Source organism: Trachemys scripta, chromosome 8 (genome assembly GCF_013100865.1).
Source record: "Trachemys scripta elegans isolate TJP31775 chromosome 8, CAS_Tse_1.0, whole genome shotgun sequence".
NCBI lineage: Eukaryota > Metazoa > Chordata > Testudines > Emydidae > Trachemys > Trachemys scripta.
This window is the reverse complement of record NC_048305.1, coordinates 23,055,924-23,082,361: the sequence shown is the minus strand read 5'-3', so window position 1 is coordinate 23,082,361 and position 26,438 is coordinate 23,055,924. Positions and strand designations below refer to the sequence as shown.

The following is a 26,438-nucleotide window of genomic DNA, read 5'->3' as shown; positions in this document are numbered from 1 at the left end:
GCCTCAGTTTCCCCTCTGCAAAATGAGTTAAATAGTAGTAAAATTATAGTTTTTGAAGCTCCTTGAAGATGAAAGGCATTATGCATCATAAATGCTTTAATCAGGCTATAATCCCCAGCTCTTTCTGACAGTTTACTCGCTCAACAATTTTATTATTCAGACAACTTTCCTGTAATTTTGTGTATGTTTCACTGAAATTCAAGTTCATTCTTTCAATAGGCTATTTTTGTTTAGATGGACTCTTTCGTCCCTTCTAGATGTCCAGTAATTGGGCCGGGCTTTTCCAAAGATCTTTGTGAGCAAGATGAATGGAAAGAAAGAGTTTGGTAGATATTGGAATTAAACAAGAGGTGGGGAAAGAGAACGACAGGACTGCATTGCAGCAGTCTCTAGCACTGTGCCCAAGTATGTCTCGTAAAGGTTATGACACGTCATCTGCTTACTATCGGCTGCCTCTGTCCTTTTGTTTTTATGATCTGTACAAACAGATTATAAAGTTTTACCAGGAAGGTGTTAAGCGCTGTTAGTGTTAAAGGTCACTCAGCATTTGTGTCCTATTAATACCTGTCCCCACTTTTGTGAAGCATTTAATGCTCAGCTGCTTAAATATTTTTTAAGCAGCAATTTGTCAGAGTTGCTGGGATGAAACCTTTTTTATTTTTTTAATATATAAATAACACTGAACATCAGCTTAACTTAAAATAGAATTGACTTCTTAGGGTGTGGGCTTTCAGCTCATTGTTGCAGGGCTCTGTAAGCAAGAAAATATTTCTTAGCAACCAGCTTCACAGATGGGACAGATTTCTGAGAACAGCTGTGCTAACAGAATTAACATGTAGGGCCAGATTCTGTCAGGCCCCTATGTGGATGTGCATAGGGGTGCAGAGAATGAGGGTGTAAGGAGTTGCTCCCTGTGCATGATGTAGCCACAGTTGCATGTCTCTGGCTTGCATGGGCTCAAGGACTGTTCCCTGACTAGTGCTGCTAGTTCCATTCCCCACCCCAAAGGGAGTGGGGGTGGGGAAGTGTACTCATAGCCCCATTCCTCCTCTACCCTGACTAGCCAACTGTGGATGGGGCTAGGGTGACCAGATCACCCAAGTCAAATATCGGGACGCGGGGGGGATTGCTGAACTGGTATCACATTAAATAACTTGTCCGCAATCAACAACATGTTTCATAAATGCCCTTTACGTCACCCCATTAAATCACCTCTGTTCACCAGTGTGCTATACTAGATAAAGCATAAGAGCAGAAAACTACAGTGTTGGTGTCATGAGACTTGTTCAGGGTTCAAGTGCAAACTTATGCCCTAGCTATGCGGGATTGTGAGAGCTCTTCTTTGCCATAGGCACAAAATCTTGATTTATGTATCAGTTCTAGAGCCCTCTGATCAACTCATATCAGAGCTCATTAAATGTGACTAGTATTTGGGTCTATGTAATTAGATTAGCCAAATTTGAGATAGACTTTCCAACTCTGAAGAGATGGAGCCAGGGAAGAAATGAGTGATCTTTCTTCACGAGCAAAGGTTCTAAAAGTGCCAGGGAAATCTGTACTGCCACATACAAAATGGACCCCTTCCCCTTGTAGTGAATGGGGAATCCCTGAGATAACTGCTTACCAGACTGTCAGTGCCTCAGAATCTTTGAAAAATAAATGTTGCTCAAGAAAACAGCACTTCATGCAGCATTGAAGTCAGCACAACAGCTTCAGAAAGCAGTTTAAGATGGTACTGATGCATAGGGCGTGAGGGGAGCAAAATAGGGCCCGAGCAGAGCACCCAACCCCTCTTCATGCCCCCCCCCCCAAGACCCCTTGGATGTAGAACTAAGCAAAAGAGACAACTGAAAGACACTAGGGGACACTAGAACCTATGCTGCATCCTCCCTCCCCAAGCCATGTGGCCTTTGGCTGACTCTTCCCTGCAGTTTCTATCTCAGTGACTGTTTCCAGAAAAGCATCAGCAGAAAGTAGTTTGAGCAAGGACCTGTGGACACTGATGATCTCATCGAATGGATACCTGCAGTTTTCACTCTGAACATCCTCTCCCCTGTGCTGTTTCGCTTCTTGTACCAAACTTTTCCCACCTCCTCTCTTCCTTTGTCTTTCCAGCTAAATACTCTCCTTCTCGCACACCCCAATGAAGCCCCACTGAAATGATTTTAAATAACAAAAAAAAATTACAGAACTGACATGACATTTGCCACCATTGCACTGTTTGCTTTGCTTATATGTTCTATCCCTTCCCCCTCCTTTTCTCTGTCTTGTCTATTTAGAGTGTAAGCTCATGGGAGCATGAGAGATGTCTCTTCTTCTATATTTGTGCAATGCCTAGCACAGTGGGGCGCCGTTTTCAGCTGGCCTCAAGGCACAGGTGTAATAAACATGATAAATAATAATAAAAATGACCTAAACAACTACCACATCCTCTCTAATGTTTCCTTCCTATTCAAAGGTATTGAGAAGGTGGTGGGTGAATTGGAAGTTTTCTGAGAAGTTGAAAGTATTTTTTTTTTCTTTGAGGGTGGGAAAAGAGCTTGACATCTATTAGTTTAGAAGTTTTTATGAGCATGCAGGATGGCATGAAAGAAGGCACAAAGTCAGAAATGGGTGAAGGATACAAAAAGCAGAAGTGTGTATGGAGCATAGGAGTAGAAGGGGACAAAAGAAGAAATGAGGGAAGATTTAAGAATTAACTATTATTGCTATAAATATTTAGCAATATTTGAACACATTTCACACCCAGTATATTCACTGAGAGGGGTTTGTGAAGATTCTTACAGGATAGGTTTTTAAGTAATAATGTGGAGTGGATGCAATGAGGAAATGATTCACAATTGTATTGCATTAAAAAATGTTACCAGAAAATGGTATGTGTTGGCATCAAGAGGTTTCTGGGTAGCAGTATGTTATGTTCTACCTTTTTAGATACAAGTATTTAAACACCTAGAGGTAGATAATATATAAAGTGTTATCTGTCAAGACGTAAGCAGGTTTATTGAGCTGCAGAGTTATTTATCTTCCGAGACAATAATCTTCATATTCACAAAAATCAGTAGTAATTATGTGTGTTGTAGGTGGAGCAAACTTTATATTGGTTCAACACCTGGGACATGCTTTTTTTTTTTTATTATGCCCTGAGAGTTCGTGACTGCTCAGAGCTATAAATTTAATGCTTATCACTAGTAGGATCACTACTAGCCCTGATAGCTTGAGAGATATTAGACATTACAATCACGTATTTCCGATTGTTATTGCATTTTCCCCCTCCCACTTCAATTCTGACCTAATTTTGAGTAGGTCAAGAGTATTAGAGGCAGTACTTTACCCTGTCTGAACTCTTGGGAGTCAGATTTTTTCAGATTATGTAAAACATTTATTTCTAGCTCTTGGGCTTCGTGAGACATGCTGGCTGTTAAAATCATGATTGAATTGAGTAGAGTGTTACGGGGAGTAAGCAAAAGTTATGGGAATAGGCTGATTTTTAAAACTTGGGTGTCGTAGAAGCCAAGAAATGTAGGGCTGGAAGGGAACTTGAGAGATCATCTAATTAGAGGTAAGACCTAGTAAACCTATAGAACAGAATCCTAGGAGTCCTGACCCCAAGTCTGGTGTAGATACCAATTCTTCTGTTAATGAAAATGAAAGTTAAATTCTGGAAGAGCCTTGAGTGGAGCACTATTGAGATATTTATGTGAAGATGAAAGCGGGTGGGAAGGAACCTCAGAATGAAATATCTGGCATGGCTCTGTGGCCTTTTCTATAGCACTTTAAAAATAAATCAAGCTGCAGAAACTCTTAGGTTCATGCCTGACAGGCTGTGTTTGTGGGTTCAAGGCCAGCGTTAGTGGGTAGCAAGCAGGACATTTGCCAAAGGCCACGTGCCACAGGGGACCCTGCACAGTGGGGCTCAGGCTTTGACTTCAGAAACGTTGCAGAAATCCAGTGAGTGAGCAGGTAAGGGAGGCGGGGTGCGGGCCCAAGCCGTAGTTTCTGCCCTGGACCCCTGCAAGTCTAACGCAGGGTTTTTCAAAGGCACTCGCCATTGGCCTAACCCTACTCCCACTATAGTCAAATGTAAAAGTCCCTTTGATTTCAATAGGAGTAGAGTTAAGTCAATGCCGAGTGCTTTTGATCTCATCCTATGTGATGCTTAATCAAGTTACAGTGTTCTGGAATGCTTCAGTCATGTGCTGCTGCATTATTAGTTTAGCATTGATAATTCAGAGCTGTTAATATTCCTCTGGGGTAACTGGGGTGGTAAATGAAAGCCCATATCCCAAGATGGGAGAGAACCCAGCAGAAAAGTGCATGACCATATTTTGTATGTCAGGGTGCAGAGCTGGATAATCAGAAAGTGTGGAAGAGAATTCAGTGAGCACCTCAGCTCAGCTCCCATGACCACATTGAAAAGAGTGTCACCTGCACAATTAAAAGATCTGTTCCAACCTTCCTAATGAGACATAGTTATTAATTAAGGGATAACGCTTCAGGTGGAGAAGAATACAAGGCAATTTCTGGTAATTAAACACTGAAGAGAAACTGGGGTGTTGAATCACCACTTAAATCATTTAGCAGGCATCTATTCTAGTATCTTTCCCTATTGTAGGTTCAGAAATAAGATACTTCAACAAACCACATTACAAAAATAACTTTTCTCTGCAAGATTCTTTAGTTTGCATAAGTTTTTCCCACTAACACTAGCTGATGGACAACTGAGCAGCATGGAGTAAGAAAGCGAGGGGAAAATCCCATTACTAACTCATGGCTAAATGGAGAAATAATGCAGAGAAATGAATGTGACTTGTATTTATTGCCTGTATACGCAGATGATGAGCATTTCATAAGTGTGAAACAGATAATTTCGGGGTCAAGGCTTTGATGAATAAACTGTTCAAATGAAGGGTTAAATAGGATATAATTGTTAAATGAAAATTGAGTGATGTGTTAGGATATACATGCTACTCCAGAGCAAGAAAATTATTTACACCTGGGGAGTGAGCAAAGAACACAAACTTGATGGTAAGCTAGCAAAGCAGGAGGAGATTCAGACTGGGGATGAATCTGGTAAAATTCTTTTCTGTTTTCACTCATTCAAAACCTGTAGATGTCCTTCACCTTAAGATTTTCATTGCCCTTTTAAAAAAAAATCACAGTATGTTACTTATTTTTAAGGTGGTACCTCTCAGTTGTTGCGTATGTTGAAACCATGCATATGGGCTAAGCCTGAGGATTGTCATAACCTTTCAAGATTTACGAACCAGGGAGAGCTGAAATAACTGCAGCTGAGAAGTTAGTCTGACTTGTTCAAGCGTCTCTATTTTGGTGTTGGGAAACCTCGAAGAAATAGCCTTCCAGCCTCATGTAATGTAGCATTTTCTGTGGAATGTTTGAAACTCACTACAGAAGTTCTATTCAGTGCATCTTTCGGGCTTCAGTCTTAAAATGCGATATTTTTAAAAGTGCCCACCATTGTGAGGCTTAAAGACCTAATATTTTATAGTAAGAGACTAAACATAACATGGGGTGATGCTAGTGTCTTATACAGTTATCACCATGGTATCGTTTTACTTTGAATGGGATTCGGTTAAAGATCTTATTGTGTATGTTACACAACTTGCTTTCCAACGTTAGGTGTGTAGAAGTGATGCTATGAGACTATAGATTGGTGCTCTCTGTTTTCCTATGCACCAAAACCTAAATTATGGAATAACCCGGTTTTCTTTTCGTGAAGAACCAGTTGTTATAGCCTTTTGCTCCTAATGTGGCTATTCAAATGTGACACTTCTTTAACACAACAGGAAAGAAAGTGACTATGTTGAGAAGTGCTGGAAAGATGTGCAAGTGGGAGACTTTGTGCAACTGCAATGTAACGAGATCATCCCAGCTGATATCCTGTTACTGTACTCCTCCGATCAAAATGGGATCTGTCACTTGGAGACTGCAAACCTCGATGGGGAGACCAATCTTAAACAAAGACAAGTTGTGAAAGGGTTCTCTAATCAGGTAGGCCTGCTGGAAATGTGACAATATTCAGGCTATTCTGCCTCTGTTTCCATGACAACTAGTGTCATGAAATGCAATATAAGCTTGTTCTGAAGGGCTGAATAATACTTGCTCAGTCTCATACAGCCACAGATGCATGCCATGAATGTATAGTACGGTAAGCAACAGATTTGTGTAGGTGTGCTATAGACATGCACAATTATAAATGAATATTATCTGACACAAATAAGTGCTTATTTCCTGCTTGTAGGACCAGATGACAGTACTTTCCGGGTTGCAAGTGGTATTCTGCTTCCCATTGGGCAGAATCTGCAGTGGCCATTTCCGAACGTCCAAGGAATTCCATCTCCTTTAGACTGTGATTGGATACAAGACAAAAACAAGAGAGTTGGGTGAGGGATGACCTGCCTACTGCATAGAACTAGCAATGCAATTCACTACACCCTTTCCAATTCAGTCTTTGTCTTTCAGATTTGGGGTGTAGCTTTCACAGCATTTCCAGCCACCCTTATGCCCCATGAGTTTTTATGGTTAGGTTCCTAAGCAACACTTTGGCTTATATTAACTAGTGGATAAATAGTTCCAGTGCACAGTAAACTGAAAATAACTTTGTGAATGGCCCTTCTTGAAAGTACAGTATATTATTGTGTAGGCTATTAGGACAAATTTGAATTAAAATTGAAGATTGGCTGTCTAGTCATCAGTTTGTATGTTTGGCAGTGAGAAATTAAATATCTGATGTTGATATTATTGCATAATTCATATTGTTCCTTTCTCAGAAGCAGTTGATTGAATTATTCATTTGGTGCCACCTTTTGAGAAATCCTAAAATTGAGACAGTTTGACATTAGAAGAGTTGTATTCATCACACTCTTGAATGACTTTTCAAACATACTAGTGACAGGTGTCAGATAAGACAAAACAAGTTTAATCAGCTACATCAGGAGGAATGGAACAATTTGTACCATTGGAACCATAGTTGCGAATAGGGCAAAAATAAAGAACATGTAGATAATTCCTGGAATTAAACATCAATGTTTTAGTTAGCAGGAAGTGAGAATACACATAAAGCACAAAAATAGGAACAACTATTGCAGAAATCTCCAAATAAATATTTGTACCACAAAAAAAAATTCTTTTTTTTTTTTTTTTTTAAATCCCATTTTTAATTCACTTCAGCAGTTCAGTAGTTAGGTAGATCTGGCAGCAAGTTCATCCCCCATCCACCCACCTCATTTAATTCAGTGGAGACTCCTACGGCTGTCATACAAGGCATTTCTCAGCGATCTTTAGGGTCTAAGTAAGTTAATACTCATAAGATCACATACAAACTATGGTCTTTTTTTTTTTTTAGGAGGAGTTGTACTTAGATGAACATTTCTGTGAAAGGATGGGGAGAGAACAAAGAAATAATTTTACTCAGTAGGTTTTATGTTTTGTGCTTTTTAGGTTCAGAGCCCATACTACTATTTTGAACAACAATAACATTCCATTTTTTCAGATGACTGGTCTTTAAAATGTATGGACTCAACCCTGCGAGGCTCTGTCTCCTCCAAGGATCTGAGCACCCTTACTTCCCAATGAAGATAAATGGAAGTTGAGGGCAATAAGCACCTCCCAGCATCAGGCCCTAAATCAGTATGGCCCATTGCACTGATCTGTTGTTTCTTTCAAATAATTTGTCTTCCCACTAGCTTTTGTTCTAGCTATTAAGGTACAGGATGATAAACTGCATTGTGCGGTAACTATTATCTAGCTGCTGCACGTTCTGAATTCTCCACTCCATTTACAATGTGAGAGGATCTGTGGTTTCAGTTCATCTCCTAATGTTCCAATTAATGTAATCTTCTATTAATCTAATAGTTTTATTCGTCTGTTTATTTCACTGTTTAAAAATTTGTCCTAATTAAAATTCCCATTGAATAGATTTGCAGCCCACAGTTAGTTTGCATTCTTAAGACTATTTACTTAATTGGTAGTCTTAAGCAGTCCAAAATTGTAGCTAGTCCTCTTTGCAAATGAAAGACTATATTTACTTTATTACATTAAACATGTACTTCAGCACAATTGATCCTCTGATGAAACAACAGATCATCATCATTAGTGTCACAGTTCAGGGCAACTGCACCTGTATTTCCACCTCGTGGTCCCTTGAGGGGACCCACTCTAAGCTCCTTGCTCCTCAGCTATCACCTCTCTTGGGCAGAGACCCACGTCTATGTCCCTTCTGACTGGGATTTTTTCAGGCTGCGGAGTCCCCTGCCTAGATTTTGTGACATCCCCAGCAAGCCAGATTGCCTAAACAGGCCAGTGTCTGTACTTTGTTTTCTCTCCGAAGGCTATGAACAGTTGTAATGGACAACAGTCACAAGTTACTTCACCACGTTTTCTAAGCAAGGACATTTATTCTTAAGATGAAAGCACTACACAGAAAACACTAACAACTATAAAAGAACTTATACGCATGCTAATAAGCCTACCAGAGGTCACCCTAACTCCAAACTCAGACTCTGGTAGGTGTCAACCTTCGAAAATCCACGATGGTCTCAGATTTAGTTCGTAACTGTCTCAGATTTTAGAACCAGAGAAAGCAGCCGGGCAGTTCATCCGTTTCTTCATACAGCTGTGGCTTTGATGTCTAGTATCCAGGAACAGGTAATCAGCAAACAAAGAACCTCTCCTCAGAGAGTGGCTTCAAAAGGCAGGGTTTTTGCATAACTGGAGGTGGGGAACTTGCATTTACCTCCCCTTAGGCATTTCCCAGGAAATTCACTTTGCAAGTGTTGTCCCAAAAGTCAGTTCTCCTCTGGTATGTCATTCAGTATAGTCCTTTGATCAGCCAGGCCTTAAATCACATCTCTCTTCTTCCTGACCCCGAGAGGTTACATAAAGTCTCAGCCCAAAATAGTACATAAACTTTGCATTGAGTACAATGGACCCCAAAGATACTTAACTTAATTCAATATGGTTTTTCAAGTATATTGGCAGGAAATTGCCGTATCTGTCACAATTAGTTCATAAAGTGGGTTAGGACATTTTGAACACTTCAAATTTTTAATGGAAAAAGGGAGAAAATGTCTGCATTTTCCCAAACAGCATTATTAGTTCATTGCATGTGGTTTATTTTTTTATATATATATTTTAAATATAAATATCAATACCACCCATTCACAGTTCAGATTTCACTCCTCTGAATGTAGGTGCAGGTAGGGAAGAAGCAGGAAGAACCTATTGTATCCTTTAAATGAGGGTAAACCACCATCACCACTGGTTGCAGTCAGGTGTCATAATTCTATACATTCTTCACCCATAGCATGGAATTTATCTCGTACACGTGCTTAAGTGCTTTGCTAGATCAAGTCTATAGTTCCATAGACCTCAAACTATCTCTAAGCTTTGTAACAGTTAAGTAGGAGAGGCTCTTCTTAGTGAGAAGAGTTGAAACTAGAGCTGACTGAAAAATGGTTGATGAAACTTTTTTCTGTTGAAAGATGCTATATCATCAAAACTGAATCTTACTGATTTCAACAAAAATTTTGCTGGGAAGTTGTCTTGACTTGAGGATGGAAGGTAAGAGGTGCAACAGGGAAATCAACCCATCCCAGAATAGCCAATAGCCCAGTGGTTAGGCACTCACTTAAAATATGGGGGACCTGGCTTCAAGTCCCTGCTCTGTATCAGGGTTACTGGCTGTTTGAAGGAGTTTATTTTTCTCTGCTTTTCACAACAAAATTTCAAAAAGTCTCACATCAAAATGAAAACAAATTTTTAAACTTCAAAATGTTTCATGAAACTAAGTTTTCTGCCCAGCATAGTTGAAATCTGTATATTTTATTTTATTGATTTAACAACATAAACCAAAATGTATTGAACTACATATTTAACAAGGAAAAAGAGGAATAGAAAATATTACATATGTGTGATGTTACCATGTTACTGATACCTTATGAACTACATCTTTTGTATTTCCTACCTTTTATATTATAATTGAGCAACCTGAAAGTTAAACAAAACACAAAATTCTGCACTAATAGGAGGCCATCCTCAATTCATCAGCTATCAACTCAGTAACAGTTGTGTTCTGGGTTAAATGTGCTTTGGACTCAGATTATTTAGCTTGGTTATTACCTTGTTACCTTCAAGTTACCTAAACAAACCACATGCCCTAATGTGTGCTTTTTGCATGTATAAAATGTTGATCTCAGTAAGCTTGGTAGAAAGCAGTTTGGATTGTGGTGGTATCTAGTAGTGTTAGAGGTTAGAGCTTAATGAACTAATCAGTTTGTTCCCTTGACTTCCTGCTGTTTGTATGTTTGTTGTCAGCACCACATCATGTTGTGAGCATGTGTCACTGGGTATTTGTGTACTGTATAAATGTTGAAACAATAGAACTGGAGCTAGTGCTCCCAGAAAAGCCAAAGATTGAATGAAATGTCTACTATGCTGAATGGGATGAAAATGCTCAGTTAAATAGAAATATGGTCAGTTTTACTTTTTGTTAATTTGCATAAGGAAAAGGCCTGGATTGATTTACATTAAAAAGGTTATATTGTAAATACCTCATCAAAACAAGATTATTGGAGAAGCTAGCAGCAAAGTTTGGCCTACTTCGGCCAACTTCTGCCTTTGGATGCATCCACAGCTCACTGAATTCAATAAAAGCTCTGGATACAAATCCAAGGTCAGAATTCATATTTTATACAATAATGGGAGACAAAAGACTGGATGTGTCTGTATGTTGCAAGCCAGGAATTTGCCCTCAGCAGCTCTTGCCCATTGTTCTTTATTTTGCAGTAGTGACTTGGATTCGATCTAATGTTATATGACCCTTCCAACAGAAGGCTTCCCATGCTAGCAACCATAGATATGTTTGCTAGTCACGACTGCCGTGAGATGTTCTGATTGTTACATTTTTAAAAGTACATGTTGGACTTAATCCCCAATGTATTTTCTTTTGTAGAATACTCCATTTGATCCAGAACTTTTCCAAAATACCATAGTCTGTGAAAAGCCAAATAATGATCTCAATAAATTCAACGGTTTTGTGTAAGTACTTGCTATCTGTTTCTATAAATGTGTCAAATCACCTCTGAGCTTTAAACTAACATATCTTAGAACTAAGTATTTTACAGAAAGTAATGGGTTTAAAATCTCCACCACTGCCTAAATGTGGGCTGTGGAAGCTGTGTTGTAGGTCCAATGTAGATGGGATTTGGAGTTTGTAGCTAAGTCAATGTCAATACTTGGGTTTGGATTCAGTGTTGCCAGAATCACACAAGCTCTTCTCATGAGATTTCAGCTATGTCTGAACCCAGGTAAAAGTCACTTTAAGTTTTAAATCTGACCTGAAACCAACACCAGAAGGACTTGTCCTGGGCCAGGGTCTAAATCTAAATCTCTCCCAATGTTCAAAGGGGTTCAGGTTCAAGGCTCTAGTTTCTCTATATGTATGTTCACAGGAAATAAAAGGCATCCAGGGATGAACTACTGTGGCTTGATTTTTCTTGTACTAGCAGAAATCAAGAGTAAATTCCACTGAAGTCAATAGGATTACACTAATGTAAAATATGTGCAAGTGAGGAAAGAATCTACCTCTTATTTTCTGTTACCTTTTGTAAAATGGTTATAAAAAGCATACATAATGCCTCTTCAGAGGAGCAATGAGAATATTAAAACTTCTGGAAAATACAGTATGGGCCAGGTTTTCTGTTGCGGTGTAGTCACTTTGTGCTGCTCCGTTGGTGTAAATCCATATGAATCTGGCCTGGAAGATTTACCCAGTGTAAGGTGATCCTCCACTTACTCTCCCATCTGACATCTTAGAAGAGTCAAGGGGTGCACCTAGGAAACCCCTATTTAATATTGATCCAGTTTTGGCCTCCTGGGACCAGTTGCTTGGAGCATAAACTATGACAGCCCTCTCAATTAGGCTGCTGTGGCACAGGGCAACTGGCCCTACATAGAGGCTGGACCAGGGTACGGGGTGTGCAAGGTGGGCTGTATATGACCTATGTGCACACACAGACTGCACTGTGTGCAAATCAGATGGAACCAAGGATCTGATCCCAATTTTTGGAACTCTGACAGGAGTTTTGTATGAGAAATCCATTCCAGAAATATTTACTACCTCCCAAGCTTAGTGGATGTAGAATCCATTCAATGTTTCTCATCACGTTGGTCCAAGGACAGCAGAAAGAATCTTCAGCAAAAAATATTCATTGTAGTTTAATGCATTTAATGATCAATGAGGCTTGAGTTCTTCCCTCTTGTTTTACTCTTAGTTAAGACAATTTAGAAGCCTAGTCAGAGGAAACCAGAATTATTTTAAGTAATTTTCCAACAAAAGTTGATATTCCAACAAATGAGTGTGACCCAACATACAATGAACACAATGTCTTCAGCAAAGAATTTGCTCTAGAACAGTGGTTCTCAACCAGGGGTACATGTACGCTTGGGGGTACGCAGTGATCTTCCAGGGTATACATCAACTCATCTAGATATGTGCCTAGTTTTACAACAGGCTACATAAAAAGCACTAGCAAAGTCAGTACAAACTAAAATTTCATACAGACAATGACTTGTTTATACTGCTCTATATACTATACACTGAAATGTAAGTACAATATTTATATTCCAATCAATTTATTTTATAATGATATTGTAAAAATGAGAAATTAAGCATTTTTTCAGTGATACTTTTGTATTTTTATGTCTGATTTTGTAAGCAAGTAGTTTTGAAGTGAGGTGAAATTTAGGGGTACGCAAGAGAAATCAGACTCCTGAAAGGAGCACAGTAGTCTGGAAAGGTTGAGAGTCACTGGAATTCCTCCAAGAACCATTTCTAAATTGTACAGTTATTTTCTGTAGCTTCTGTATAAAACTATAGTAATTCCTAAGAACTGGCTCTATTGAAATCACAATGCCTGTCTGACATGCTTGAAAAAGTGTTCCTTACTGGATTGAAATTTGAGCAAAGGGACACATAGAGGCTTTTAGGAAATGATCTTACCAATGCCTTATCTAGATGAGGAAAAAAAGAGGTTGCTAGAGTTTTTTGTGTGTTAGTGAAGACACTTTAGTTAATGCAGTTTAACTAACACATCAGCAGTGTTCCTTTCAGGAATCTGATTTCTCTTGCGTACCCCTAAGTTTCACCTCACTTCAAAACTTTACACTGCTACGTCACTAATTTTGGGACACTTAATCTTTATTGCTCCATAAACTGATTTTCATGTACAAATAGCATGTAATGTTTGACTGCCTGATGTTCATGTGCAAATTGCTTTATTGTGAGCAAATGTGAGCCTATTACAGGCTACTTTTGAAAATCTGTCCCTTCATTCCCATGACTGATTTGTGGGTTTACATTGCAAACTGGAGCATATGCTACTTTGCCTAGCTCATGAAACTTAAGAACAAAGTGGTTTCCAACAGTCATGGAGTTTTTGTAAACATTCTGACATAATTCTTCATTGCCTTGCATCTTGTGTTGTCATTTACAAATGGACAAACTGGCTTGAAAACACTGTGAGTGCACTCGTTTACCTTACACTCATTTGCAAAGGTGTAAGTGATTATGCAAGGTGTGAGGTAGTGTATAATCAGGCCTCACCTATGAATAATACCATACTTAACCCACAGAAGTGAGGCTGAATATATTTTTAAAAAATTAAATGGAAGCCATGAACACTTGGGAACCTCCTGTTCAATGCTGATGTTTAAAGTAGCAATATCAGTTCCGCCATGTTAGGACCGACCCACATCATAAATCCCAACTTGAATGACCTCAGCAGGAACCTAGCTTGGTTTGTAATAGAGTCTTTGAAAACATCAGACTTTCGCTGTTGTGTCACTGGAGGCAGATAATGACTTGTTTACCTGAAGGAACAGCTTCATAGTGATTTGCTCAGCATGTAAATCGAACCTTCGCTACTGCCCATCTTACTAGCAATGAGATCTGTCTTGTGAATGTGCATCCTAAACTGGGACTCTGTAAAGGAGGAAGAATGCTGGGATCAATAATATTGTGAAGGGGAAGACTCACAAGCTTCTTTGAAAAATCTCTCCTCCCACCTGGTGCCTCACAGAGATGAGCCTCTGAATGGTAACCACAGCAGACAAAGGATATTCTTTATATGCACATGTGGTATCTATACAATTGTGCTTCTACAATATTACAAAATCTATTAATCTTAACCATTAACCTCGGAAAGAGAACACCTATAAGATTTCTTTAATAATTCCACCTGAATTGTGGGTTAAATTGCACAGTCTGTCTTCTCTGCATTTATTAAATACTAAATCTGCCAGGCAAAGAACAGAATCAGAGGCTTCAACCACATAAATTATTTTAAGATTTAAATTTTGATGCTTTAGTCCATACAAACAGGTTCTGTATCATAAGATTCAAAGACTTCTATACACCTCCAGTGTGGATCCCTGACTGAAGCCAGATATAGTGAAACATTTCTCAGTCCTCACAATTTGCAGATTCAAACCCAAAGGGGAAGAAAATACATAGAACAGAACAAAAAGGGAAATCATATCATTTTATTTTCTTCTTTGTAGGGAGCAGCCTGATCACAAACGGATTGGTTTTGGCAGTGAAAGCCTTTTGCTTCGTGGCTGTACAATCAGAAATACTGAGATTGCAATAGGAATTGTCATTTATGCAGGTAACAATGCACTTTTTACCTTTTCATTTAGCTAAGCATGGAGTTGCTCTTGTAAGATATTTCAATGAATATGTATAGTCTGATACTGAACCATAATATTTTACTTTAAGAAGTGATAGTTTATGGGAATAAAATAGGTTGATAAAGTGAAAGTACTGGCCATTTATCGCTAAAGGTTTGGTTCCAATCTGAAGCTAAGGTGTCCGCCCATCGGTGCCTGGTGGCTAATAGTGATGGCAGATGATCCTGCTTGTTAGTTGATTTCAGATGTCCTGCAGCAGCTACTCAAAAATTGCTGGAGTGAAGAAGGCATAAAGTGATCTGCTCCACATCCCAGGACTGAGTCCAGTATAGGTGATGGGGAACGGAGCTTAGAGACACCACGTATACATATGCAAGCCATGAAGACATCAGTGCCCTGATCTGTAGCAGCATCACAAGGTTCACAGTTGTAGTCAGGCCTTCTATTTCCAGTCTGCTTGAGCTCAAATGTTTTCCACAGTTGACTGTTAGGCTATAGAGGAAGAACAATGGCCATTCCTCCCAGAACACTTGCTAGCTGACATGTGAAGTGACATTCACACCGTGAGTGTCATTCATTTGCACCCCTGGCTAGATGCCAAATGCTGTGACAATGTCCATCTAACAGAAATACCTGTTTCTATTATGGCAACCTTTGTACTACTCCAGCACAGACTGCCAAGCCCCATCACTCACCTCCTTGAAATAGCTACTATAAACAAAATTGGGGCAACTGTTCACTGTGAAGTTGGGATCATTTCTCTTCACTTCTCCTTTTAGGAATCCTACTTCTCTCGTTGCATGTCTATTGCAGTCATTTTTGGTACGTTCTTTTGATCACAGACCCTAATATGGTTTGCATCTCTGCTCTTTACTTGAATGTCTGTTCACTGCTTCCTCCGCTCATTTTGAAGGTTAGAATTTTGCAGTCATTCTTAAGCCATGGTGACTGTGACCTTAACATGCCTTCAATATGATTTTTTCAGCTGAGACCCACTTGTTAATGTCAATGTAAGAGTTTATTCTCACGTTTTTGTTTCTAAAATTAGATTCACGTACAGCATCTTCCCTGAGCCAGCACTAGCTTCATTTCTGGGACTCATTGACATTGATTATACTGTGACTTTTAATCAAGATCTGTAACCTCTTTTTCTGAATCACCATTATCACTCCTGTTGTATTTATATAATGACATGTTCTCCATTTGTATAACTCTGTTACCTCTTAAACTAACCTTTAATGGAGACATCTGCGAATTGTGGAGCAATCGCTCAATGTGATTGCCTAGCCTGTGTGGCTCACATCTCACTGGTGTGTGACTTTACTTTTCATGTCTATGCAGATGGCTAAATGTGAGGCAGTTGTGCTAAGGGAAAAGTGCATACAGGCCTCATCGCTGAAGCTTCAGCCAACACAGGGTGATGCATTCTTTCAACCATGATAGAGGAGGGGCTACATGAGGTGCACTCACCCCAGACATGAAGGTGGTAGGAGGCAAGAGAGAAACTTCAATCCTGCAGCCAAGAGCAGTTCTTCCCTCCATTCAGCAACTAGAAAGTGAGAGAGACGTTAGTGTTCATCTGCTACCCCCTGCAGCTAAGCAAGGGGGTGAGTTAAACAGCATATTCAGAGTTATGGGGAGGGCCTAGAAATGCAGTGTAATTCATACCTCTAATTCATAGTCTTAGCCTGTCGCAAGATGATATCGAGATCAAATTTTCATTCTGAGCTTGCTGAGATATTTATTTAGATGTTATTATCTTTGGGGTCAGGGTGGTGCGTCTATGTAAATGTCAAACACCTAGCACATTGGGGCCGTCATCTTGATTGGGGCCTCTAGGCACTACTGAAATAGGAACAAAGAGTAATAATAGATGCTGTGCAATATGAATTTGGGCTACGATGTGGAACAGCAACAGCATTAGTGGCACTGCTGGACCACTTGCTGATCACTTCCTCTTCATGTTCAAGGCGTGCTGCTTTGACTTTGTCTTCCCAAATAAAAGCATCTAGCATATCATAAAACAAAAGAAAAAACAACCCCATCGTTCCCATATACCATGCAGTTGCAAACAAAAATCTATACATGTTTATCCTTTGGAAAGATAAATGGAGAAAGAATCACATATGACATCATTTAAAGCACCACTGGAAGTAATTTAGCTATCACAGTGAGGGGTGCAGTATGAAAAATTAATAGGATAGAAAAAGCAGGCTCTTACGTGCAGGTTTCATGTTAGCACTTCTTACACTAGTTTCTTATTGCCATTACAAGCGTAGTAACTTGATTCAGATTTAATAAGTTTAATATTTTTCTATCCTACTGTGTTGTTCATACTTTAAAGTCATATAATGAAGAGCTAAATAACATTAACATCATTCACTTCTGGATCTGACATATTGGGTTTTCTGTAAGTTCGCACATGGCAAATGTGACTAGCAGCTTCTAATTAAGCCAGTTTAGCTGCTGAGATATTCAAAAGTAGTTAGAAATCAGTCGACCACCTAATCAAGGTTTTTATTTCTATATATAAAAGAAAGTAAAATAAGATGTATATTATCTTATTGTATAAGATTTTTATATTTTACAAATCTTATTTTATTTCCTTTTCACGTCAAGCAGATTTAGCTGTTAAGTAGAAGCACGTACATGTTTCCCCACATCTTCAAATGTTGGTACAAGCCTTGTGGTCCCGCTGACTCTACTGCCCTTGTGAGAGTGAAATGTGTGTGACAGCTGAAATCTGTAATGTAATTGTTTTTTTGGAATCCTTCCAGACTTAATTGGAATTTTTACTTCCTTCTAGGGCTTGTAAAGCTGGACTCTAATGTGAAACATGCTCCCCCTAACGTCTGTCTCATAGAAATTCTTTGTCTTAAAAGTTTCTCTGTGTCTTCTGTTTGTAGTTAAACATATACATTGTACAGTGTGTGTGTGTACTTATTTGTGTGTATATCATGAAAGTGTCAGAAGCAACTCCATAGTTAAGGTTGCATTCAGATTTGCACTTTAAAGCAGGATTCAAATTCTTGGCCTCAATTCTCAGTTAGGGGAATGAAGTGTTTTAGGCAGGAAGTCAGGCTGGGAAGGAAAAGTAGCTTTTTAAGCCACCCTTGTGTTCTGGGGAAGGCAGGACCTGTCTGGCGCTGGTGTAAGTTAAGTCCACTCAGTTTTGCTCTAATGTATGCTCTGCTTCCTTTTGTCTCCGGAAAGCAGACATTAGCCATTGTACATTATACTCCAGCCACCTCAGTCAGCCCTTGAGATGCTTGTATTGCAGGAACTGGGACCAGAGCTGGCATATGCCTTATGCTAGCCAGGGAGACCTCTTGCAAGCGGCTATTCTTATGGGGCTTTAGTGTAAGTGAGAATTTGGGGTCCTTGTATTTACCACCTAAATGCATCAATTTAGTATAAATGTGAATGCCTGGGACAGTGGCATGAATGGTGTGTGATAGACTTGGGCCCCACTAGGCTGTACAGGTAAAAGGCCCTTCTGCAATGCATTTGCTGTGACTTAGGGCACAGGAACGCTCCTTCCTGATAAATGATACCAGGTGGAGAAGGCAGGGAAACACTCCCTCTCCTCCTGTGATCCTCCAGCCCTGACACCACTCCCATCTGAAACCCCCCTCCGCCGTGCCCCCTCCCCCAGTGGAACACTTGGAGTCAAGTGAAGATTGTGGGCACCAGCATGTCAGATATAGATGTGTATTAAGTCTGTCTCTCTTCCCTCTCCCCTCCCCCAGGTAAGAAACTAAATAAACAAGTCTCTCTACATTTGTGTTTTTGAAGGTCATGAAACCAAGGCCATGCTGAATAACAGTGGGCCTCGTTACAAACGCAGCAAGATAGAACGGCGCATGAACATTGATATTTTCTTTTGTGTTGGGCTTCTGTTCATCATGTGTCTTATCGGAGCACTAGGTATGGAGCTATGGTGAAAATCTCCTCTTCCATTCGAAATGTTTGGTTTTCTTTGTGGTGATTTAAGATTTGTTCTTATTAGGCGTGTGTATGTTCCAAAACCTAGATCTGAACACCTTTACTCTGGGGAACTTAACTGAAAATTCAGGGTTGATGCATATCTTTATAATGGGTTTGAATCAAAATCTCAAATCTGAATAATCCCAAATGGGAGGAAATTCAGTTATGGGTGTGAATTTTCATCTCCAATTCTAGTAGGATTTGCTAGATGCTAATCGTGGAGGAGGTCGTCTTCATTGCATTGCAGAAAGCTTCAGCACAGGCTTGCATTCCAGTAGTGACTGTGATCCTATCCTAGTTAGAGCAGGATCAATACATTTTCTTAACTTTAATGAAGAAAGGGCCAAAGTTGGAGTCCAATGAGTTTTCCATGGGCCATGACTTTAAAGAGGTTACAAAGGCTCCTGTAGGTTTCTTGTGGTTTTGAAGCATTTTCACTAAATTGCAGCACAGCCATGAAGTTGCCTAGTGCCACAGCTTTGTTGGAGTTCACTCACAGAGAGTTGTATCGTACCATACTAAAGCCCTAACAAGTTTCCAGGTAGTTTCCCATGAGAGCTGTAATATGACATATCAGCAAGCCATTAGATTAGTACTTCTAGAAGTAAGGGAGCATCAGAAAAGAGGAATCTGTTTAAGATGAACAGTAGAACTGAGTTAATCCCTTTTTAATTTTGCTACTTCATGTTGGAATGAGCTTTTTTTTTTTTTTTGGCTTAGAAATGGGATTTCAGTTTGACAGCTGAGCTGTATGCATATGAGAGAGAGAGGGAGATTTTATTTTTATTGTTCCAGGGCAGCTGTCATTTAGATTTAGACTCTTGTATTTGTCATGCTCATGTACCCCTGAGTAGCAAAATCCTTTAAGTTAAGATTCGATGTGTGGACACAAATGCAAAAAGTCAATATTTAAAAACCAATTTATCTGCTTATCTTTAAAAAAAAAAGAAGAATTAAACATGAAATGTTCATACAGTGAAACATGTAAAATAGTAATAAATCCACTAGATTTCATCCTCTTAAAATGACCTTCAGCGCCAACAGTGGTTTAGTAGTTTGTTTTATGTGATAAAATTGTTTGAATATAGGATTTCAGAAAAAAAAATATTACTTATGACTTAGTGATCAGTATCTTGCTTGCAGATAATGTAATATTAGCAAAACTTGGGGGAGTAGGTAACTCATGAGTGTGGTAATGGGATAATCATCCTTGTTCAAATATGATAAGGTCTCTAGCAGCCAAAAGCTGTTGCCATCTGACAGGTGTTTTCATGGTTAGCATGAAATAATTTGGGAGTCTCTATCCAGTTCTTAGTAGGACAGATGTCCACACCACAAAAACTGCTTCCACAATTGGCACTTAATAGCATCTTCTTCAAGAGTGTTAGGAAAGAGTCCAAAACAGTGCAGGGGAAGCTTGTATTCCTGCTGACTGCCTGTACAGTATCAAACTACACTAGTTCTGTATGGAAATTCAGTTTCCAGTGTTGTTAAGCTAACAGCATTCTTGAGCAATATGCATATCTGGGAGGCCAGAAAGAAAGATGTTGCAGTAGTCATGGCAGGAAGCAATGAAACCTTGAAGAAGAGAGACTTCAGGGATAGAAAGAAAAGGATAGAGATCTTGGAGAAATTGAGGACGAAGAATCATCCATTTCTGGATGTGGCCTAAGACCAGGGATGAAAGTAGTTTAAAGGACTTATCGGTACGCCGAAGTCCTGAGGGGGCGTGGCCTCAACCAGAAGAGGCCAGGCCTCAATGGGAAGAGGCGGGGCCTTTCAAGATTTAAAGGCCCTAGGGCCCATGGCTAGGAGCCCCAGGGCCTTTAAATCACCCCAGAGCTATCAGCTGCAGAGGCAGCTGGGAGCCCCAGGGCTCAGGGGCAAATTAAAGGGCCCGGGGCTCCAGCCGCCGCAGAGCTCTGGGCCCTTTAAATCACTGTGGGAGCCCTGCCGCCACTACCCCGGGGCAGCAGGGCTCAGGCTAGGGCTGGGGTAGTGGCTGCAGGGCTCCAGAGGTTATTTAAAGGGCCCAGGGCTCCGGCCACTGCGGGAAGCCCGGGCCCTTTAAATCCCCGCTGGAGCCACCCGGTAGGAGGTGGAAGGAGGCTCCCCGCAGCGGCTGGAGCCCCAAGCCCATTAAATTTGCCCCTGCGGTGCCAGGGCTCCGGAGGTGATTAAAAGGGCCCGATGCTTCCCGCAGTGGCTGGAGCCCCAGGCCCTTTAAATCACAGCCGGACTGTACTGACTTACTTTCACCTCTGCCTAAGACTAGTAAATAAAGGGAGAGAGAGGAATTTAAAATAAATGCCAAACTGCAGGACTGAGTCATGGGGAGCATGAGTGGTAGTGTCAACAGTAAAAGAAGGGGGGAAGTGAAGAAGTTTAGAAAGGAAGAGAATAAGTTCTGGACACATTTAATCTCTCTCTCCGCTGTCCTCTTATACTTGAGTCATTAGCATAGCTGATATTTGAATCTGTGTAAGCAAATGGAATCACCCAGAGATGGAATGTAAGTGAGAAGAGCAAAGGGTAAAGGAAAGAGCTCTGGGGAAACCCCCCCCAGACAGTGGGAACAGGGAGGAGGAGGAGGATTCCCTAAAAGATCCCCACACTTCAAGTTTACTACTAATGTAACGTTTATAAAAATGGGCTGTGGTGTTCTACATTAATGGTGCAGTTTACAGGAGATTTACAGCATTGCTTGGGGCCATTGCTGTGGAATATTTTTTTCTTTGTAACAGGAGTAAAAGAAATAGAATATTCCAGAACTCTTGCCCCACCACTGTTTTTCTCAGCTTACTCCACTAAAATAGTGTTGATTCTATATAGGTCATGGCATTTGGAATGGGAATTTTTCAGAACGCCCACCGTATGAAGTCCCAGACGCGAATGGCAACTACCTTTCCTCAGCTCTTGCTGGTTTCTACATGTTCTTGACAATGATAATCCTGTTACAGGTAAAATAGAAATTTTAAAAAATCTGTAGCTTTGGAAATGGTGATATAATGGCTGGCAAGCAGATGTTAAGTTACAGATTCTTGATAGTTGAATTTATTTTTAAAACTTTTGTAAAAATACTACGGTATTTTACAGAAATGGTCCAAAATACTAGTGTACAGCAGTGAGTGCAATATTTTGGACCGGTATTCTAGAATGCTTAAGTGATAACAGCCTTTTTTGTATTTGTAAATAAAGATCACATGGCAGAGAACCAGTTGCTATACATCAGGTGGAAGCACCTTTTTATCTTGAAAGCTTCTTAAGTTTTAGGGTTCTACAGCATCTGAAAACCCATACATTATTGTAGTTAATTCACAATAGTCACTATAGTATGAGTATATGTATGTACATACACACAATTATATATATTTAAGATACAGATTTTTTTCTGACCCTTCCCGAGTGTATTGATATGAAGGAGATGGTAATATCATTAAACTAGTTCCAGAATTGATCGCATGCACACAGAGGAGAACAATTCCATCAGTATGTTAGAACTTTCAGTGTTTTCACCCCTGATTCAGAATGAGAATTCTACTTAGTAGCTTGAGGAAACAGTGAAACAAAAATTATTGTACTCTTTACCAACAGGGAATAATAACTAGATAAGGCTGTGTTGGCGTGGAAAAAGAAGATAAATTATAACTGGGAGACCATATATCTGAATCTGATTAAGCCTAACTGAGAACATTTTATGGAATGGGGATTTATTTTTCGTATTTATTATTATAGCCACTGAGATTTAAACAGGCAGAATTTGTTTAATATGAATAAAATATGAGGACAACTTTCTGATCTGTTGGTAGAATCCCTAGGGAAGCTATGCATTATTTCTGAAACAGAATACTTGTACGTTCTGGGAATTTAGAGGTTTTTGGGGGGATAACAGGAGAGGGGGAAGTGGTAAAAAAAAAAAGCAGTTACTTATGAAATGTATTTATATTAAGACTTGAAAAATATGCTAGTCCATCCTATTTTAGGAACAATATGAGCAAGATGCACATTGGCCTAGAAACACATTTTGGATAGTGTTGTGAATCCCATCTGAGCACTTCCAAATATAGCACCTCTTGACCCACATCCACCGCACCTATCCATAGGGTGCTATTATGTGTACAGCATCATTCCACTTCTGGATGGCTGTTTCTGGCACCATAGCCTCAGTCCTAGAATATGAATTTCCTGGTAGTATATCATTTCCATATATACATGTTTAGTGAGAGTCAGGAGATGCATGAACATTATTTTCTGTGCTTATGGTCAAGATGTTACATCATGGAGCTTCTGTGAGGGTGACCTTGACCTATACATTCCCTGTGAATTACAGGGACAGTGAAAATCTCCCTGCCACTGAGTTAATAAGACTTAGACTCCAGAAAGAACTTTTTCTCTTCCATAAGTGTCATGACTGCAACTGACATGGGACATGGCTGATAGTGAAAAGTACAGAGAGAAAAAAGACCCACCACTGAGGTTCTAACGTCTTGTGGAACATTCTTCTTTCAGATTTTAATCCCCATTTCTCTCTACGTGTCCATCGAGTTCGTCAAGCTGGGCCAAGTTTTCTTAATTCACAATGACATCGAACTGTATGATGAAGATGTAGATTTGCCCATACAGTGTCGAGCCCTAAATATCACTGAAGATCTGGGGCAAATCCAATACATCTTTTCAGATAAAACTGGGACGCTAACAGAGAACAAGATGGTGTTTCGGCGCTGTACTGTCGATGGAAATGAGTTTTCACATCAGGAAAATGGTAAAACTCAAAGAAATATTATTATATTATGATCCTACTATACCTTCTCCTGACTGGCTAAATGTGGCTTAGTGTTCCATTTTGTGGTTTGTTTGGGGTTTTTTTTTGTTTTGGTTTGTTTTTTTTGGTGACTGTCTTATTATAAAGGTTCACCAGAGAGGGGAAGTTTTTTTAATTATTCTGAAGCCACATAACTAATCTTCATCTTCCCACATCAAACATCTGAGCCTCTGCTCTATTGTGATCAACAATTCAGGACTGCAAGGAAGAAATATCCTCTTAAATTCACTACACTGTAGTAACTGCCAGCCCTACCTTTCCCTGATTCTTACTAAGTGAGATAAGTGGTAATTAAATTCAGTGGGTCCAAAAGTAATTACCATACAACCATCTGGGTAATGCGGAAGGTAGGAACAATTATTTGTTTGCTAGAAACAGGCCTAAACTACAAAGTCCATATCTGAAGTTCCCCAAAGTTTGCGGGTATTTGAATCTGGGATTTTTGGCTAGGTCCATTGCTGATAGTTACTTTTTCATTAATAAATACTGTTTATAGATTTTGTTAAAACCACATTGAAATTGATGGGTGTGAATGCTGTCTTCATTTAAGATAGCTGTAAGAGATAGTTAAGGAGCCCCACCTAAAAATAGGCATAACCTCACACCATATAGACGGAAGGCACAATGTGTGTGTGAGAGAGAGAGAGAGAGAGAGAGAGAGAGAGAGAGAGAGAGACAAGCTGAAGTACAGACAAACTGAGCACGCAGGGACAGACAAACTGAAGCAAGACATACTGAGAGAGCCTGGACAAGCACAGTCTATGGCCATGAAAGAAGCTAGAGAATGGGTTTCTGGGTCTGGTGCTGAGTAAAGATGCTTGGGACTGTAAGCAAAAAATGTGTCCCGTTTTGATTCCTTCTGCATTCAGAGATGCAGGATTCTGTATGTTCCTTTTAAATAAATAAGTTTGTCTCAAAGAAAACACCAGACCTCATCATCAATTTTTACACCCAACTGCAACCCCCACAGGGCCACAAACTTTCACAAGCCACTTAGGTCAAAAAGGGATAACAATATTATTGGTCTAATCTCACAGTCCTTGCTAAGGCAAAATTCCCATTTCACTGCAACTCCCTTTCATGTTGTATTCTTCAGTGGGAGTTTTTCCTGTGTAGGTAGTGCAAGATTAGGCCCAAAGTGCTTTACTATGCATATAACTACTCCACCTCTACATTATATTTAGAATGTCATTAAGCTGGCCAGCAGCTGCCAAATAGATTTTCATGCTCTGTGAGTGAAAACATTACCAAATTTGTGAATTACAATAGTTCATTCTTCTGTTCCACTGAACTGCAAAAAGTGCAGCTAAAGAGTCTGTAGTTAACAGAAGTCCATAAAAGTAATCAGTTTCTTGTTGTTTTGGTTTGTAATGATAAACATTTCAGTGGGAGGCTTGCCAAGAAACTGAACTATGCATGAAAGTTTTTTCTGGTGATGGTTTAGAGATTGTGTGTGTCCCCAGTGTACAACCTGGAACTGTGGCACTGCTGTGCCCTCTTAACTGTCCAACCTGGGCTGTCTCTCGTGATGTTTTGCTAGTGACAAGCGGCAAACCCCTCCAGATGCTATGATCACTCAGTCAACAATATGCAGGGACGCACCCAGATAAGTTGCACAAATGCTCTCTAAGACAGTGGTTCTCAACCAGAGGTATGTGTACCCCTGGGGTGTATGCAGAAGTCTTCCAGATGATATGTCAACTCATCTAGATATTTGCCTAGTTTTACAACAGGCTACATAAAAAGCACTAGCAAAGTCAGTACAAACAAAAATTTCATACAGACAATGACTTATTTATACTGCTTTATATACTATAAACTGAAATGTAAGTACAATATTTCTATTCCAATCAATTTATTTTAATATTATTTGGTAAAAATGAGAAAGTCAGCACATTTTCAGTAATAGTGTGCTGTGACACTTTTGTATTTTTATATCTGATTTTATAAGCGAGTAGTTTTTAAGTGAGATGAAACTTGGGGTACACAAGACAAATCAGACTCCTGAAAGGGGTACAGTAGTCTGGAAAGGTTGAGAGACACTGTTCTAAGCCACTCATGAACCATACATAGGGAAACACCAGCAAATCCCCCCAACTCTGCACCCCAGAAATGTACCTGCTCAAGATCTTCTCTTGAACAATACAAGCTCATTAATTAGTTCGACACTTCATCAAAGGATAGTGGACATGCACCAGCCCTTATAATCTGAGCAGATTCCCCAAGCATTCTAGACAAACTCACTGGTAAGGATAAAACATTAAAATAAGTGTTTTTAGCTACAGAAAGATTTTAAGTGATTATAAGAGTTAGGCATAGAGATCAAAATTGGTTACATAAGAAATAAAAATAAAATCACAGTCTAAATTCTAAACTTTATCAAACTAAGCAAGATTTGAATCAGTTTTTCTTACCCCATTGGATGTTGCAGGCAGGTTACAGTTCTTAATACACAGGCTAAATTCCCTTCTCAGCCTGAGACCAATCTCCCCAGTTCAAAGTCTTTGTCTTCCCAGTGTTCTTGTTGCCTTCAGGGTAGGTGGGAGAGGAGGGAGGCCAGGGGCTGATGTCACCGTCCCCAATTTATACCCCCCCCCCAAAATCCATGTGCATGGAAAGAGAGTGTCTCAAACATGGAGTGAGGTCACATGTTCTGAATGCCCTGGGAGACACTAGGCCTCCATCTATGTGCTTCAGGAGGGGCTCTCTGGGAGAGTAGATTCTCCTTAATGGGCCATCAAATCTGGCTGGCTATCCCTAATGTAAATCTGGTTTGGAGGTGTTAGTTACTCTTTTGTTGCTACTGAAAGGCTGTGGGTGTCTCCCAGACTCACAACATATTTCAATATCAAACATATAGCAAACTCCATAACTTCACATACAATGGTAATATATACAATTCAACAGGATAATAATGTTCCAC

At 39.8% G+C, this 26,438-nt stretch overlaps 1 protein-coding gene across 2 annotated transcripts in view; it reads left to right on the top strand.

The window, feature by feature from the left end:
* ATP10B (ATPase phospholipid transporting 10B (putative)) overlaps window positions 1-26,438 on the top strand; it is a 71,481-nt gene that overhangs the window by 11,546 nt on the left and 33,497 nt on the right. For both annotated transcript variants that reach the window (XM_034780261.1, XM_034780260.1), the window contains 6 exons: window positions 5,805-6,009; window positions 10,970-11,055; window positions 14,578-14,684; window positions 18,502-18,633; window positions 21,526-21,653; window positions 23,203-23,455. In XM_034780261.1, the coding sequence (XP_034636152.1) occupies window positions 5,805-6,009; window positions 10,970-11,055; window positions 14,578-14,684; window positions 18,502-18,633; window positions 21,526-21,653; window positions 23,203-23,455 (911 nt within the window). The remainder of the gene's footprint in view (window positions 1-5,804; window positions 6,010-10,969; window positions 11,056-14,577; window positions 14,685-18,501; window positions 18,634-21,525; window positions 21,654-23,202; window positions 23,456-26,438) is intronic.